Source organism: Brassica napus, chromosome C8 (genome assembly GCF_020379485.1).
Source record: "Brassica napus cultivar Da-Ae chromosome C8, Da-Ae, whole genome shotgun sequence".
NCBI lineage: Eukaryota > Viridiplantae > Streptophyta > Magnoliopsida > Brassicales > Brassicaceae > Brassica > Brassica napus.
The window spans coordinates 8638023-8654902 of record NC_063451.1 but is presented as its reverse complement, the minus strand read 5'-3'; the positions used below and the strand labels follow the sequence as shown (position 1 = coordinate 8654902).

The 16880-nt window shown below is 38.6% G+C and overlaps 2 protein-coding genes across 5 annotated transcripts; one reads left to right on the top strand and one right to left on the bottom strand.

The window, feature by feature from the left end:
• Positions 1-2279: 2279 nt before the first annotated feature.
• LOC106393852 lies at positions 2280-10514 on the top strand. 4 transcript variants are annotated; one of them, XM_048766203.1, is made up of 7 exons: positions 2280-2797; positions 2877-2968; positions 3070-3200; positions 3282-3518; positions 3653-3818; positions 3892-3940; positions 4340-10514. In XM_048766203.1, exon 7 carries the CDS (start codon positions 8290-8292, stop codon positions 9532-9534), a length of 1245 nt encoding a protein of 414 aa, XP_048622160.1. In that variant the 5' UTR covers positions 2280-2797; positions 2877-2968; positions 3070-3200; positions 3282-3518; positions 3653-3818; positions 3892-3940; positions 4340-8289; the 3' UTR covers positions 9535-10514. The 4 variants fall into 4 exon arrangements, with proteins under 4 accessions (XP_048622160.1, XP_048622159.1, XP_048622161.1 ...); XM_048766202.1 differs by having other exon boundaries at positions 3892-4246; XM_048766204.1 differs by lacking the exon at positions 3892-3940.
• Positions 10515-11300: 786 nt separating this feature from the next.
• Positions 11301-14497, bottom strand: LOC125591837. The gene is made up of 6 exons (XM_048766705.1): positions 14267-14497; positions 13656-14149; positions 12924-13413; positions 12152-12568; positions 11805-12063; positions 11301-11731 (listed from the first exon to the last, which is right to left on the bottom strand). The coding sequence occupies exons 1-6, from the start codon at positions 14495-14497 to the stop codon at positions 11301-11303; spliced, it is 2322 nt and encodes a 773-aa protein (XP_048622662.1).
• Between the last annotated feature and the right edge of the window lie 2383 nt (positions 14498-16880).

The window sequence follows — 16880 nt, the reverse complement described above, 5'->3', positions numbered from 1 at the left end:
TTCTTACGTAACCACTCAATGACTAATGGTATTTAAGTTTAATTTGCAACATTAAGCACTACTGTCTGTTGGGTATCTTTTGAACTCCCGCTTACCATCCAGGTTGTCTGAATAAACATCCACTTGGTTAAAATAATACTTGTGTTTAAGAAGTTGCTATCCAACAGAGTTTTAAAAATTAGAGATACGGTGGCTTGGTGTGTTACTGTTAATGCATTGGAGCATAAGGATGAGTCTATGTTTAAGGGCTAGATTTATACGATAATTGTTTGGATGGTTTAACTGATGTGAAGTGGTTGTTTGAGTAAATAGTTAAATCTTACAATGAGGTGTAAAGAATGTAGTAAATAGGATTAGAAGGATCCGACTTTTATGAGTCGAAGTCAGAGATTCCATTGGAAATTTTTATAAGCAAATGCAGTTGCCTTGCAATGTACGAAAATTATTAAAATATCCAGTAGCACTTATAGGATCTGATATCTATATGAAAGTAGAAAATCTGAAATCAAATTGACACTTTTAAGAAGACTGGCAGCAGTGTACAAAAGTTTTTTTTTTAAAAAATAAAAGCACTTATAAGCATTGAAGGATCCGATCAGAAAGACTTTAGCAATAGAATCTGCTAGCTAGTTAAGGTTCCTTGGAATATTCCAAGATGCAATAATGAAAAAAAAAGATAGAGCTTCGATATCTAGAGTGGTTCCGTAGAGATCGGACTGGTGGATCTTCGAAGAGATTGCTTTAATAAGCTGACAATCAGAGATCCCATGGACATTTTAAAAAAGGGCAAACGTAGTTGCCTCGCTGCAGTGGCGGACCCACGTTAAGAGATGGGGTGTCACATGACACCCATTAAAGCTGAATAAATATGGCCATGTTCGTTTACGTGTCGCGCGACCTGCGACCTGCGACTAAGATTACGTTCGTTTATGTTCGCGCGACTTGCGACTTGCGACCTGCGACTAAACATGCGACCTGCGACTAAATATGCGACCTGCGACTAAAACTATGTTCGTTTACGTGTCGCGCGACCTGCGATCTGCGACCTGCGACCAGTCGCGCGATCAAAATTTTCTTAATTTTTAGTCGCTGTTTTTTCGGGCGACTTAAATGGGAACCCGCGACTGGTCGCGCGATCAGTCGCGCGACATCAAAACGAACAACAACCTGCGACTTGCGACTTGCGACCAATCGCAGGTCGCATGTTACGCGACAGCAAAACGAACAACAACCTGCGGCCTGCGATCAGTCGCAGGTCGCATGTCGCAGGTCGCAGGTCGCGCGACATGTAAACGAACACGGCCTATGTGTTTTGTATTAATGAACAATGGAATTCATCTAGTTCTGCTGGTAAAATATCTTTAGTGACACCCCTAAACCCAGGTTCAAACCTTACTATTGACACTTTTATATTTTTTTTTCATGGTTTGACCCACCTAAAATTAGGGTCTGTTCAATATGGTAAAACCGAACCGTACCGAACGGAACCGAACCAAAATTGACAATATGGTTTGGTTTTGGTATATACCATATAAACCGAATGGATATAATTTTATAAAAACCGTAAGATTTGGATATGGTTTGGTATATAACCGATTAAACCGAATAAACCGAACAAAACCGATTAAAAGTAGAAACATGTAAATATGTATCTATTTTATAACAATACATGAAAATCTATTTGTTATATAAGTTAAATTTGTGTTAATAACTATTACCATAATGTTATAGTAATAAAGAACCTTATATAATTTGTAAAACACTTGAACTATAATTAAATAACAATACATCGCAATTCAGACATCTTATTTTCTAAGTTTTTTTTTATCTTTTTGCTTTATTTTAGTATTCACTAAATTAATATGAAGATGAAAAATTTGATGAAAAATAATTAATGGAAAATTTTCACAACTTTTTTCTTATCTATAAACAAACAGAGTTTCGTGTTCAATCGAAAAAACATGACTTTAATGAACACCAAATATGAAAGAGTGAAAAAACTTTTCTTTCATGTTTCTGTTTTGTTTCATACTTTTATTTTCAAAATTTCAGGCTCTGATTTTAATTATAGATTTGATGATTTTATTTGATGGTAGAAGCATTTTTACGTTTTTGTTCATTTATTTGAACATATAATATATTTTTAATAAATGATTGTGTTGACAATATGACTCTAAAATTCATTTTATATGATCTCAAACTAAATAATTATGTTTTTTGGTATAAAACTGAATAAACCGAAAACCGACGGTATATAAACCGAACCGAACCGAAGTAAATATGGATTTAGAATGGTAGTTATATTTTACTAACCGAAATACCGAAAACCGAAAAAAACCGAACCGAAACCGAACCGATATCCGGATTGAACACCCCTAATTTTTACGGAAATTTCAAACCTAATAGTTCTTCATCGGAGATCATTTATTGCGTTTAGTTTATTTTTGATGATTAAGATATATATTTAGTTTGTTGTTTATGTTTTCAATTTGTCATGCATTGCAGGCGACTCTTACCCAAGCCACCGTGAACGTCCACCGGTTGAACACATTCAGGCATCTTTTCAATGTCGGTTCAATGTACTCCGTTAGCGGCTTTGACGTAACACATAGCAATTTGAACTTCAAGCTGTCCGACTCTCCTGTCTCGATCCGGTTCAATGATGAGACCGATTTCAAAGACTTAACCGAGACCAATTTCCTCAAGAACATTTCAGGTTCCACAATCCTCAAGACTTTACTGGTCCGCAGTCACGATCAGTTGCTTGGTCTAGCAAACACCAACACCCATCTTCCAGGTAACTCTCTTATTTGATGTTTTCCGAACTCAACATATCCACCTTTGTTAGATACGTAAAGATTTTCATCTTATCGCAGACATCACTGGTGAGCTTACTGCTATAAAAAATAATGTAAGTGACCCTCCAGAAAGACAAAACCCGTGTCATGGCAACCATCACACTCGATAGGTAGGTATTTCTTCTTTGATTTTCTCATAGCTTTGATAACTGACTCAATAGCCTTTTCTACCAAACACTTTAATTATTCACTCTCACCTTGGACTTGACAGTGGTGTGTCTGTCACTATGAGTGTGTTCGACTCTCAGGCTGTATCGTTTCACATAAAAAAAAAACTCGAAGGCTACAAGGTTGATTCACGTGTGGTTGTGGCAACATGCATCAATCCGAAGCTTATAGGAGGTATCACTTCATATCTGTTTTGTTAGTTACGAGTTTCATCCTAATGCTATTTATGAAAACTAACCGAGCTTCAATTTGTAGGCCGTATGTTCCTCAATACCATTTCTGGACCTCATTTCTATTTAGACAAGGAGACTGAAGCAGTCGAGAGCTACTTTTACAAGTATATACTAATCGCTCATATTTTATTCCATCATTATACGTTCTGTTAAATTATATATGTACCATACTCTCACGGGTTACTCTCATCAATGCAGGTTGGTCACAAATGACACTGGAAATACATCAGCAGCTTCATTGTTGAGAGGCTATGCTAAGGTAGAACGACTAACAATAGCTGAGCTTAACCAATTTATCATCACAGGGGCCTCAGATTTACTTGCAACCCTTCATATGTTTGTCTCCACCATCGTTCTAAGCTCTGTTTATGGTTACAACATTTATAATTGCAGAGAACATAATTTACCTGCACTGAGAAAGTCACCTCTGTCAAGACAGAAAATGGATGGTGCTACATATCTTGCTCCAAGTGTTCAAGGAAATTACAGAGGACTAGAGGAGTGCCTCATCTTTTGTATGCATGTTCTGCAATCGAACTAATGTCGTTGGTGTTCTCAGGTACACAGCCATTTCAGTTTTTATTCGTATAAAGATATATGGATGTAACTAGCACACTGCACCCGTCTATTAGGTATTGTGTCGAGATGACTGTTGCTAATGACACTGACGAAGCAGTTTTTGTAAGTTTCGATGGTGAAATAACAAAGCTCACCAATATCCTGGCTGCTGATGCTCGTCATCTGCTGATATGCCGCTATCTAACCAAACAACATCATTAACCATATTGCGAAAATGTTTATAGTTTCTCATTACAACCATTCGTCAAATAGGCGGGAGAGTGAGAGAACCCAAAAGATATCCAGCTCCCACCTTTTATTGCTAACCTTGCTGGCAATAGTTTCACATTCCAGCTCAAAGTTACCCCTATAATTTCAGTGCAAAGCATCAAACGTTTACCCTTTCACGCATCCTGGATGAGCGTGAACGTGCGCCAGTTCCTGATTTTGTTGTTGATGCAAATTTATTACATTTTATTCTGTCCTTTTATTTTCAAAAGTTAACAGAATTCTTGGTTTTAGGAGGGTGGCAACGATTGACCTGAAGATGACATGCCTGGTGTCAGCTCTCTCCCAACCAAGGTGATCGTTGGTAATAATGAAAACGAGAAATCACCAGGTTCAGAAACGACCTCAAGTTGTGTCGTCAACAAAAAACCTCTGGACCCAGCGTTTACCAAGTTGACCAAGAAGCCACACACAGCTTATGTGCAAAGTTGCTTTTATAATAATGCTTACGCATAATTGTGGTTTTTTTTTAATTTAAACTATCAAACTCTGTTGTTCAAACAGTTTTATGAATTATGTTCAAGTTCAAAGTTATCTTTCTGTTTCTGCCAGATGTTTTTAGTTATCATTGCACTGTTTCTGACAAATGCCTCTCAAATTACAAAGACATTTTAACATATTAGCATGGAAGAATATAATGTCAAGATTTTAGATAAACATTTTGCTTTGGTTTGAACCAATAAGACTGAGTTGTTCAAACAGAGCATTTCTCGCCCTCTGTACACAAATGAAAAAAGTGCACAATATACGGTTGAGAATCTAAAGCCATATGAGAAAAAGTTGAGATTTCAGCTGAGACAAGTCTTATTATCTGCAAAAGTTGATTACTCCATCCTCCAAATAAGCTATTTAAACGAACGACCATTGCAAGATCTTAGCAAAGGTCTGGTAGACATAATAGACCCAAAAAGACTAAACTGAAGACCAAACAAATAACACTATTCCCTAAGTTTGTATTAGGCTGAAAAGTTATCCACATATATATTCTTACTACATTATGGAATAATCTACTATTTCCTTTCCCACACGTTATATATAATCAAACTAGGTAGTAATCCGCGCTTTGTGCGTGATAAGATTTCTATATTAATGTTGAAATTATATATTATGACTATGTATAACATAAGATATACTTTAAGCGATAGTTAGGTAGAACTAAAGGTATGACTGTTATCAGGGGCGAAGCCAGAGACTTTTTATAATGAGTGCACTAATATTAAAATTTGATATATGGTGTTTGCAAGTTTGAGAAGAAGCTTTGGAAAATATATTTTTTTTATTTCGCCTATCGCGTTGTAGTAGTTATGGACTTAGGGGTTTAACAAATAAAATCGAAAAAGATGGATCAATAACATATCATAAGCAAAACAATAATTGTGTGATTTCAGACACCTGAGGATCAAACAAAATATCCGAGCAGCCTTCATCTGTTGTTAGATGTCTGAAGCGACCTATAAAACTCAATAATTCAGTTATGATCATAAACAATAACACGTTTATGTGATAAAAAAAAATATTTGAAAAATATTAGGTCCTACTTCTATATAGTGGATACACAAAGACGTCGAACCTAACGTTTACATGATAAATCATTAACTTCGAAAAAGATTAGCTCCTACTCTATAAACTAAACAATGTACCACCAATATTGTGATCATTATGTAGGTGAAATTATGATACACGTATACATTTTGCTACACCAACGATGCAAAACGGTCAGGCTGTTCCGAGCTGCGATCTTTTGCGTAACATCTGTGTCAGTTGTCTCTCGTTTACAAAAAACTGGCTGACCGATGTTAAAGTGTTCTGCTCATATCTCGTTGGTATCACATAGACGTGTTCGTCCTAAATTGTAAAGGTTGTTCCAGATGCGACCAGCACGTGAGACTTGCTGGTGGTTCATTCCTGGAAGTTTCTTCTCATCTTCGAGGTCGTCTAATGTAGATCTCTCAGGGCGGCGAAGGTGGTGACACTCGCATGCTTATATTGCTTGATCGAGAGGACTAATACACTAAGCCGAGACGATTTACAGTGATTCAATCTCCTCAAAACAGAGATCTCCTCATTGAGTAGTAACAAAACCGAGTACAACACATTTATCTAGAAATAGATTTTCAACGTCCTCTTTCAGCAATGAGAGGCGGTTCTCAAGAACGTGAGTGCTCTGCTAAATGCATGAAGGCAGGTATGGAGAAAAGGGTTCTTTCATCAACACTTGGCATCGTACTAAAGTTTCATCACTTTTTCGTCTTTACGGATCTGTCGACTTAATGGTGATAGATCAGATGGATTACCGTTTTTAATAGAAACGTATAGAGGAATAAGGAAGCATTATTGATGCTATGATTATATTGAGAGGATTGATAAATCAACTAATCGAATTTGAAGCTGAAGGTTTATCACGTAAAAGTGTTCGTCGAGAAAAGTGTAGATGGTGTGAAGTTCTTTTAAAGGAATGTTAGTGTAAACGCATTAAATTCACAGTTTTGGTGAAAAACGTTCTATGCGTGTCACCTAAGTGTTTTACTAAATAAAAGCTCCTCATGAAGCCACATCACCATGTCACATTTTTTGCCAATAAACTTTTAAGGTAATTTTTAAAAGTGTTTCTCCTTTAATATATAGGGGATCAGAAACATAATAACCAACAATCGAGGGATATACAAAATAAAATTCTCTTTAATTTTTTGGGAGAATTGGAAAAATGGGACACTTTGAACTTTTGTTTGTCATAATAAGACTTTTCATATTTTTCGCAATTCTGGACATGTTTTACCCTTCTCTAATGGGAAAAATAGTAAATTGAATTTTATAAATGTAAAAAAATATGAAAAGTGTTGGAAACATAAGTATGACAATATATATGTATAAACTTTTTTAAAAAAAAATTAGAATCATATTTTATTTTATCTTCTAGCTACAGTTAGAATACTCATTCTAGTAATCTATCTAGTTTATATGTCTGATTCTAAGTTTTAAACATAGATATATCAAGGGTATATACCGTAAACTACCATTTCTTGTATATTCTAGCAAAGATAGATTTGGTTACGTTATAATCAAGAAAGATGTCTTCGGTATACCTATAGCTTGATAACGATATATAGCCACAACTCGATGATATATGTCGGTTATATTACGTTACATAACTTGTTCTGCCTTTTACCTTGTATGACGCCTACAGGAACAATACATCTCTCACCAACTATACGGTGTTCTGCTTAGGTAGTATACATATTCTAGGAAAATCGTGAAAATATGTAAACTTCCATATTCGGTTAAAGAAGTTTCCTAAATCTAAACTAAATCTACCCTAAATCCCTCAAAATATATTTGAGAATATTTTCTCCACGTTCTTCTCCTCCTCCTCCTCCCACGATCTTTTTTTCTTCTTTGTGTTTCTCTCTTGTTCATCCAGAAAGTCATCTCTTCTCTCTATCAACACAACATGGTTCTAATATATGTTAAATCTAGTGAATGGGTGTCTAGTTGCAGTGAAGAGTGGAGTTTCGTGGTAGACACATCAAGGCGTGGTCGAATGGTAACATTAGAAACTACTACTCCATTGGAGAAGCTCAAGAGGATCGTGTGTGAGGATTATGGGGTGGACCATATTGTTCTTAATACCGAGTTCAGTTATTCGATGGTGAATCAAAGAGGGAATCCTCCAATTATTATCACCAATGATTGGCAAACATCTAATTTTGTGGCGTATGCAAAGAAGGATTCATCTACTATCTTGTGTGTCACGTTCTATGGTTTGGGTGTAAATCAAAAAGAACGAGTCAATATTGATTTGAATAAGGAGCCGTGTGATTCAAGTAATGTTGAGGATGAAGAAGTTCCTGAGATAACTCGAGCAGATTTTGTGAAGCCGTCAAAGGAGTCTTGTGATACAAGGAAAGATGATGTCGCTGCGGATGGTTCCGGTGATGCTGGGTTAAGGATTGAAAACAGTGGAGACAGTGAAAAGGATGGTCGAGCCTGGAGAGGAGATTTCGTGAAGAAGGATCAAATTTTCAGAAGTAAAGAGGTTCTGAAGGCCACAATGGAAATTTTGGCGATGAAGAATAATTTCGATTACACTTTTCAAATCCACGAGAAAATGGAGGTATATTCGATGTAAGGATGCATTGTGCAACTGGACTGTGCGTGCAGAAGGTATAGATGGGTCTACATATTTCATGATCAACCAGTGCGAGGGAAGACATTCATGTGCTCCTTCAAAGAAAAGGAAATTCGGGAAAACAACATCGGCAAGAACAATTGGGACTCTGATACAACATCGATTTGGTGTTGCAAACGATGGGCCAAAAGCAAATGAAATCATTCAATTTATGAGATTGGAGCATAGTTGTGAGATTACTTACTGGCACGCTTGGGAAGCTCGTGAGTTTGCTATTGCAGCTGCTAGAGGTATACCGGATCGCAGTTATGCTAAAATACCAGCATATTTGCATATGATTAAAGAAGCTAATCCTGGTACGCATACTCACTATGAAACAAATGAGAAGGGAAGATTCATGTATCTATTTATGTCATTTGGGCAATCAGTTAGAGGATTCTACAATGCAATGCGAAGGGTGATTGTTGTTGATGGAACTTTTCTGAAAAATAAATACAAAGGAGTTCTACTTGTTGCTACTGCTGTAGATGGTAACTCTAATTTGTATCCGATTGCATTTGGGGTTGTTGATTCGGAGAATGACGATTCATGGGGGTGGTTCTTCAGACAGTTGAAAGTGGTTATTGCTGATTGTCAAGAACTAGCTTTTGTCTCAGACAGAAATGCATCTATTTCCAAAGCGATTGGGACTGTCTACCCTCAATCAGCACATGGAATTTGCATTCATCACTTGTTGACCAATGTGGTTGCATTTTTCAAGACAAAAGGGTTGACTGCCTTGGTGGAAAAAGCTTCACGGGCATATAGGTACATTGAATTTCAGGAACATATCACCGAAATTTTTGAAATGAGTCCTGAGCTTGGAAGATATCTGCGGGAGGCTGATGTGCGCAAATTGGCTCATTCTCTCTTCCCTGGTGAAAAGTATGACATTAGGACCACAAACCCTGCAGAGTCGATAAATTCAATTCTGAGAATACTTAGAGAATATCCTGTTATTCCTTTGCTAGATAGTATAAGAGAACTGTTGACTCGATGGTTCTATGAGCGTCGCTTGGTAAGCTCTAAGCATCTTGATCCTTTAACCACTACTGTGGAGAAAAAGATTGATAGGAGAATTGTGAAGGCAAAAGGGTTTCAAGTCTACAAGGTTGACGACTTCAAATCGCTTGTGAAAGGAGACATATATGATTGTCATGTTGATTTGGAAAGAAGAACATGCACATGTGGGAAGTACAATATAGGAAAAATTCCTTGCCGACACGCCATTCCTGCCATTTATTCACGAGGTATGGAAGTATAAACACATGAACTTGGGACATATTTATTTTTGTTAATTTCAGCATATCAACTCCAATCAATCACGTTTATGTTGGTACAGACATGGAAGTGCACAGATTTACTGACGGCTTATACACCACTGCAGCGTGGAGAACCGCCTATGCGGAATCCATTAATCCAATAGCAGTTCCAGAGTGTGAATGAAATGTCCCTGCTGAGGTTAAACTTGCTAAGGTTTTACCACCAGAGACATGAAAGAGTGCTGGTCGACCAATAAAGAGAAGGTATGAATCAGTAGAAGACAAGATAAAATCTTCTCAAGGATCAAGAAAGAATAAAAAGCACAAGTGCAGTCGTTATGGTACCGAAGGACACAAGAGAGGAACATGTGATTTACCCATCTAGTTTGTTCTGCTGTCTCTGTTTTGTTTCTTATTGATCTTGAAACATAGTGATCTTCTGTTTAAGAACCTATTTGACCATTTGGTATTTGCTAAACTCTTGAGACTAATCGATCTATGTTTGTGACAATTTGGTATTTGCAAAATTATTGGTTCTAGTAGATGATAATCACCAAGAAATAACAAGAAACATAGTCTTAAACTTGTTTGAAAAGAAAAACAACAATTTGAGGCAGCACATAAACATCATGCATATGCAAGGTACATGAAGACCATCGCCAAACAACACACAAACAAAGCTTTTATGATCCTTAATTCCCTAATGCATTCTGTGATCTTCTCTTCACAATGTGCAATTGCATCTTCCATCTCTTCAATTCTACTCTCATGGCCTTTCATCATGGCCTCACCATCTCTCACTGATTTCTGAAACGCGATATTGTCAACAAGCAGCACGTCAAACAGGTCCTGGAAGTTTTCAATCTCCTCAACAACCGACTTATCAGTCCACTTGAACAAGTGGGTTTTGTCCTTCATCATTAACATCGAATAAACGGTTAGATTGAAACAAAGACAAAGTTTCATGATCATAAGACCAACCTTCTCAGATCCCATCGGACAACGATGAAATAATCTTCCTAGATTTTTAACTGTGCTTGAAGTGAAAAGAGACACTGCCTCACCGCAATTGCATCTCGTGGGAATTCCGCGTTGTTTGGCGACTCGATCTGTTGGAGTGGATGAAGAATTGGCCGAAGACTTGATTGGGTCGATCTCCAAATTTTCGCCACTGCTACTCTCTATGTCGAGGAATAATGAGGAAGAAAAGGGAGTAGGTAAAAAATATTAGCTAAACGACGTCGTTTCATACTTCTATAACGTGTATTCTACCAAAGGCAGATCAGGAAAAAATCACAAAAATACGTCTACAACCTATTATCAAGCTTATGTACTTTGTCTTCAAATCCTCTAAATTAGTTTCAAAACAGAGAGCAAAAAAATGGCATGACAATTGATCAATTGATAATTAGTATAAGATTTACATTACAAGTGAATAAATAGATGTAATGTGTGTTTGGGGTTATGGTTTTGACTTTTGTTTGAGTTAAGGGTTTAGGGTATATTTGAGGTTATGGGTTTACGGTTTACGGTTTAGTTAGGGTATAGGGTTTATTTAGGGTTTAGGGTTTGTTTTTGAATTATGGATGTATTCTGAATGTGTTTTTGGTCCTCAGGTTTTATGATCATGTAGTACACTATTCTTTGCAGAAAATCAAATTAGAAGAACTAAAAATCCTACAAAAACAAAAATAGAATTGTCGCATAATTCCTAGAAAATCCAAAGCTAGAGTTGTTACAAATTAAAATTTCCAAATAAGACACATAATCAATCTTCGAGGTCAAAGACCTCTTCTCTCTCCCACGGTGAAAGCACATATCGTGTCATTGCCTCAGCGTAAATGGGATCGTTTGCAGCCTCCCATAAGTCCACACCAATCTTCTGTCTGCAACCCATGATTATTTCATCATCCAATAAACTGAGGTCGATACCAAGCAGATTGCATTCCAAGTGCTTGAGTGCGTATGCACTGCAGTCACAACAAGACTTGTTCAATCTCGTCTTCATAGGTACATCCACGATAGAATATGATGCGAGGAGTAGCTGCTTCTGTCTTTTAGGTGGTGCAACGGCCTTCACTATCCTAGGAATCATAGCAGAAAACTTCTCGATGTACTGTCTATTCTTTCCCCCACCGCAGTCAAAGACTTCCACCTTTTTTTCATTAATGTTGACGCAGACAGCAACCAAGTGATTACCTGCGTTGGACAATACTAAATTTGTAAAAGAAAGCCAGCTGAAAACTAAGACGTCTAGAGGAGTGTTGATTACCATTTACAAACAAAGGAAAGTAGAGACGATCAACATCGACACCCCAAACTTGATCAGTCCGCCCATGAGATGGAATCTCTCCTCTGCCATAGCCAAGAAGAAAATCAGGCAATTCATAGGCTTTTTTGTTAGCAAGGAACTTGTTGTATGCAGCGTGGATTTGGAGGCAGAACATAGCTTTCATGAAAGCAACACGGCTTGGAGCCCAACGCTGGAAAGTTGTGTTGACTCGCCATATAAACATAACTGCATCCATTTCCTGAATATGCACAATGAAAATAAACTAATGTAGCAACGCAGATGTGTAACAAAGATAAATTCAACAAATTAGTAAAAGAAAACATCACCTCGTTGCCAAGCCATTTTCCAGGACTTACTATCCTTGTAGCTATAGACAAATTTAAGATTGACGGACCAAGTGGTAAAGGTGTTGGTTTCTTAACCCATTCTGTGAATCCTAGCCATGATTCTTCGGAGCAATAATACAGTGATGACTGCGGAGAACCATATGTGCGCAATGGTGAATCAGTAAGCTGAAGTCCTTTTCCTTTATTCCATTTTTCCCAATGTGACGGCAGTGGAGCTATTGAATCTCGGACTGAAGTCCTTGGAGTCCACCACTCATCTCCCTTCTTGGTCTGAGATGGATCAAAGTCGGGCACATACGAGGTCTGAGAAAGACCTTCAATGCCTTGCATTCCTATCCCGGGAATGAAATCATCTGCTTGGCTAAAATTCACGTCAAATGAACTCTGTGATGCTTCCTGTTAACAACATAATATTAACAACATCAACATCAACATCTGCTTGGCTAAAATTCACATCAAATCAATTAACAACATAATATTAAGCACAAACAAGGTCATTGCATGAACATTTTATAAAAATCTAATATTTTACACACCAACATTTTACATAAATTTCAAAGTACACGCTTACACACCAAGGAGTCTTAACACACCAAGCACACTTACAAACCAAGGAGTCTAACACACCAAGCACACTTACAAACCGAGACCTTATAAAACACCACAAAATTCAGGCCGATATCATAGATGACATTAAGACAAACAGACACGCAAACATTTAAGAGAGTGGTGAAGACTAGTGTTTCATTACCCCACGTGTGGACCTCCTCAATGGTGGCTGGCTCGTTGAAGGCTTCTTCGGTGACGGCTTCTTCGGTGAAGGCTTCTTCGGTGAAGGCTCTCTAAGCTCAACGTCAACGCTTGCTTCCTTCCGCGAATCTTTAAGCTCTGTCCTCATTTGCTCAAATGTCTCAGCCATCTGTTTTTGTAGCCGCTGTTCCATTCCAGAGAAACTCTGCTCAAACAACTGTGCCACAAAAGCCTTCATGTCTTCATTTAAAGGCGCTTGCTTAGGTCCAGTACAGAGAACCTTATGCTTCCTTTTTTCCATACCACGATCCGGAAGCCTCTTCTTACCCCTTCTTGATGTAGCGCCTAGGTTCTTTGATCCTTTTGGAGTATGGTAGTCTTCACCACTCTCAGCCGCTTCATCATTCACAGCCGATTCATCATTCACAGGTGCTTCGTCATGAAGATCTGAACAAACCTCTGGAGCTTCTTCGATTTCCCAAATATGGTCACTAAAATCATGTCATGTTCTTATCAACTCCATCAGGTTCTTGACTCTATCATCGTTCACATCATCATCTGTGCGAAAAGCATCAGATTGGACTACATCATAATTTCCTCTCCAGTCGATATATGCATAGATCCTACACAAGAAAGGTACATAGAGTTAGATCCTATAAAACTCATAGAAACCAGATGGACTCAACTTACATAAAGATAAGAGATTACCTCAGGTGTCAGTATTTGCTCCAACCGAATGATCTCCTCATATGACACCTTTCCAGCTCCCATCCAGTTTATGCATCTAGGACCGTTCGTGAAACCTTTGTCAAGTTTTTTTCCACAAAGCTTCCCAATCTTTGGTACAGCTTCCATTGCCCCAATCTGGAAGGCGTACGAGAATCCATCCAACACATAACTAGTAGTTATATCCTTCAGGTTGTCACGAGTTTTGGTTATTGAGTTGTAGAGAAGGTCATAAGCAGCAACTCCCCAAGGATACTTTTGAACCTTCTCAAGATCCATGACCACCTTGATGTATTTGAGGGGGATATTAGCCTTCTCATCACTCGCTAAAACCACACAAAGAATGATGGCCAGATAGATCAGTCGTATGCGATCTGCATTCTTCCACTTCTTAACAGCTTCCTTGTCCTTATTCCACAGGTTGAAGAGTGTAACTGTTCCATCTTTTCTCCTCAACACATTGCTCCAGAAACCACCGTCATATTTCCACTCTTCGAACTCCTTAAGAGAGATATGAGTATTGCACTCAAACCCGGTTACTGCGTGGAATTCTTGTAATCAAAATCGGAGTGGTCTCCTCGCAAAGACGAACCCAAACTCATGGAATTTGTAAGTCACCAGCTCCCTACACAAGAAGCTGTGTACCACTCTCGCGGAGAACCTAAGACCATTCTTATGGAGCTTAAAGATCTGAGAGAAAACCGGATCTTTCTTCACAACTGCCAACTCCTTTGGCATCCACTCAGTGAACTTTCGCATAATATATTCAATCTTGCAGTTGTTATTGATCTGAGTCACTTGGGGCTCCTCGCCTTCCTTAAAAATCCTCTTTGGTAACTCTAGAGACATATCTAAAAGCGTAGAAAAAACTTGTTAGTTCAACAGGTTAAAGTATCGATATCATAACACAAATAAGGAGAGCAAGACAAATGCCTTTTATATTTACATTCTCCTTATCCTACCTAGTTCTAATTTCAGAAAGAACAACAATTTGTTCAATTGATTCAATTAGCAACAATCAATCGACCCATGGCCTATATTACAATCGGACAATATCTACTCTACTTGAAAACATACACAATCGGACATCAACTAGTATAAGATTTCAAGAACCAAACTTTCCCCCTTTCCAAAACCTAAATCAATATTTTACAACTACAAATATAAAATATTAACATGCAAACAGTTAATCGTGATGTATAAGATGTTTAATCAACCCGTAAATCGAATTTACCTTAAGAAATATGACAAATCGATTTTAAAAAATCTATGTAAAAGGGAAGAACAACTCGATTTCGTCTTAGATGAGAATCAATAGAACTAATTGAATACCTTGTGTGAAGAACTGAGACGAAAATGGAAGAACACGTCATAATTCGATTTGACCCGTCCGACGAAGAGGAAGAACACTTGGATTTCGTTGTATCGTCAGTGAAATCGAAGAGGAAGATGACAAAAGCAAGATTCGAAACTACCGGTAGATGAAACTCCGACAAAGAGCAAGTATTGAGGATGAAATCCGAGCTTCTGGGTCCGACATTCCAATTCAAAAGGTCAAAGCGAACCCCGGTTTCAACTTTATGACCATGATCTGCGAGAGGCGGCAGTGTCTTATGCACGGTTCGAACAAGAAGGACAGAAGCGGTAGTTTGCTCACACCGCTCTTCAAGTATTTCGGCATTGATCTGAGTAAGTACAGCGTCAACAAAGAGGTTCAGTACCTTGACATCAAGTACCTTATGGCATGCCACATCATGCGTGATGAAGAGACCTACAGCTTCTTTGATAAGGCCGGTACCCAGCTGTTAACCAAACTGCCTCACCCCAAGATCACCAGGTTCAGCGTGTTCGACAACATACGCTTCCTCCCTCCACCTGAGCTCCTTTGACTGATCCACGTGCTGCAGCACCTGACGCGGACATGGAAGATGTTGAGGACATCACCCCAGAAGCTGAACCGTCATACGACCTCGGAGAGCTGGCTGATGTGACCAATGATCAGGCTTACCGACGCTGGATGGTTGACTCGCAGCGGAAGAACAACAGCCTCATGCGGAGGATCCTCCATCTCATCACTGGAGGCTACATTGGCGGAAGTAACCAGCGACAGCCTCCAGCAGAGCAGACTCCACGATCGCACCGACCAGGAAAGGCGCCTATGGGAACAGGCACTTCGACCGAGGAGGTTCATCGCTCGCGCAATAGACGTTCGTTTGATCCAGCTGAGAGCGGCGAGTCCGACTGAGTCCGCAAGGACTATTCTCTATCCATTGTTCTATCCATCTGAACTCTTAATTTTTATGTTTTATTTTTATGCCTTGTGTTGATTTTAGGCTGACCTCAGATTCATTTCACACCAGGGATGGTGTAAATTAAGTCTGGGGGAAGCACTGTGTGCTGAAACTTTATTTCTTTGTTTTTGAGTCAGTCCTTATGTCATTTATATGTTTTATTGAGTCAATTTAGAATCGAGTCAGCTAAAACTCTTGTGGGAATTAGGACCTTGTGATATATTCTCTTAACCACCTCGTGCTTTAACATTCTTATCTAGTGACCTTAGCAGTGATGAAAGACCCACACTTGGACCTGGAACACCCTCTGACTTATCTCATTTGATTCTCCAGAAGCTCTCATCCGATCAGGTTACACTGGGTAGACTCAACTCCACCTAACTTGAACCTAATCCTGACTGAAATTCTTCTTGTTATGGGCACTAGATCAGGGAAACGAGACCCACGCTCAGGGCTTCTTATTCTTTTTACCAATCTTGCTGATCCTGAGTGGCTAGCTCATTTTTTGCTAGTTCCAACCTTGTACGTAAGCCTTTATTTTCACCCTCATGCACTCTGTTTTTCAATGTCATATGTGCAGATATGTGCAAAAAAGTCGGAGATGATAGGATTGACGCAGCCTCTTACTCGTTAATGCATTACATTCAGAGAAGAGAGAGCGAGCATAATGAGAACAATTGACAAGATCAAGCACTGACATAAGAAGAACATTCTAGGGTGCATGATCTGACCAGAGGAACAATGGTGACCCGTGAGAAACAAAATGATAGACCACCAGTGGCTGCAAAACATTCACCCCGATACCTTTCCCTCTAAACCCTATCAATATTATTCAAAAAAAAAAAAAAAAACAAAACAAAGAAGTCAAGAGCTGGAGAACAGTCATATGATTGACCCGAAGTGGAGAACAACCACATCCGTGAAGCAGAAACGAGTATGGG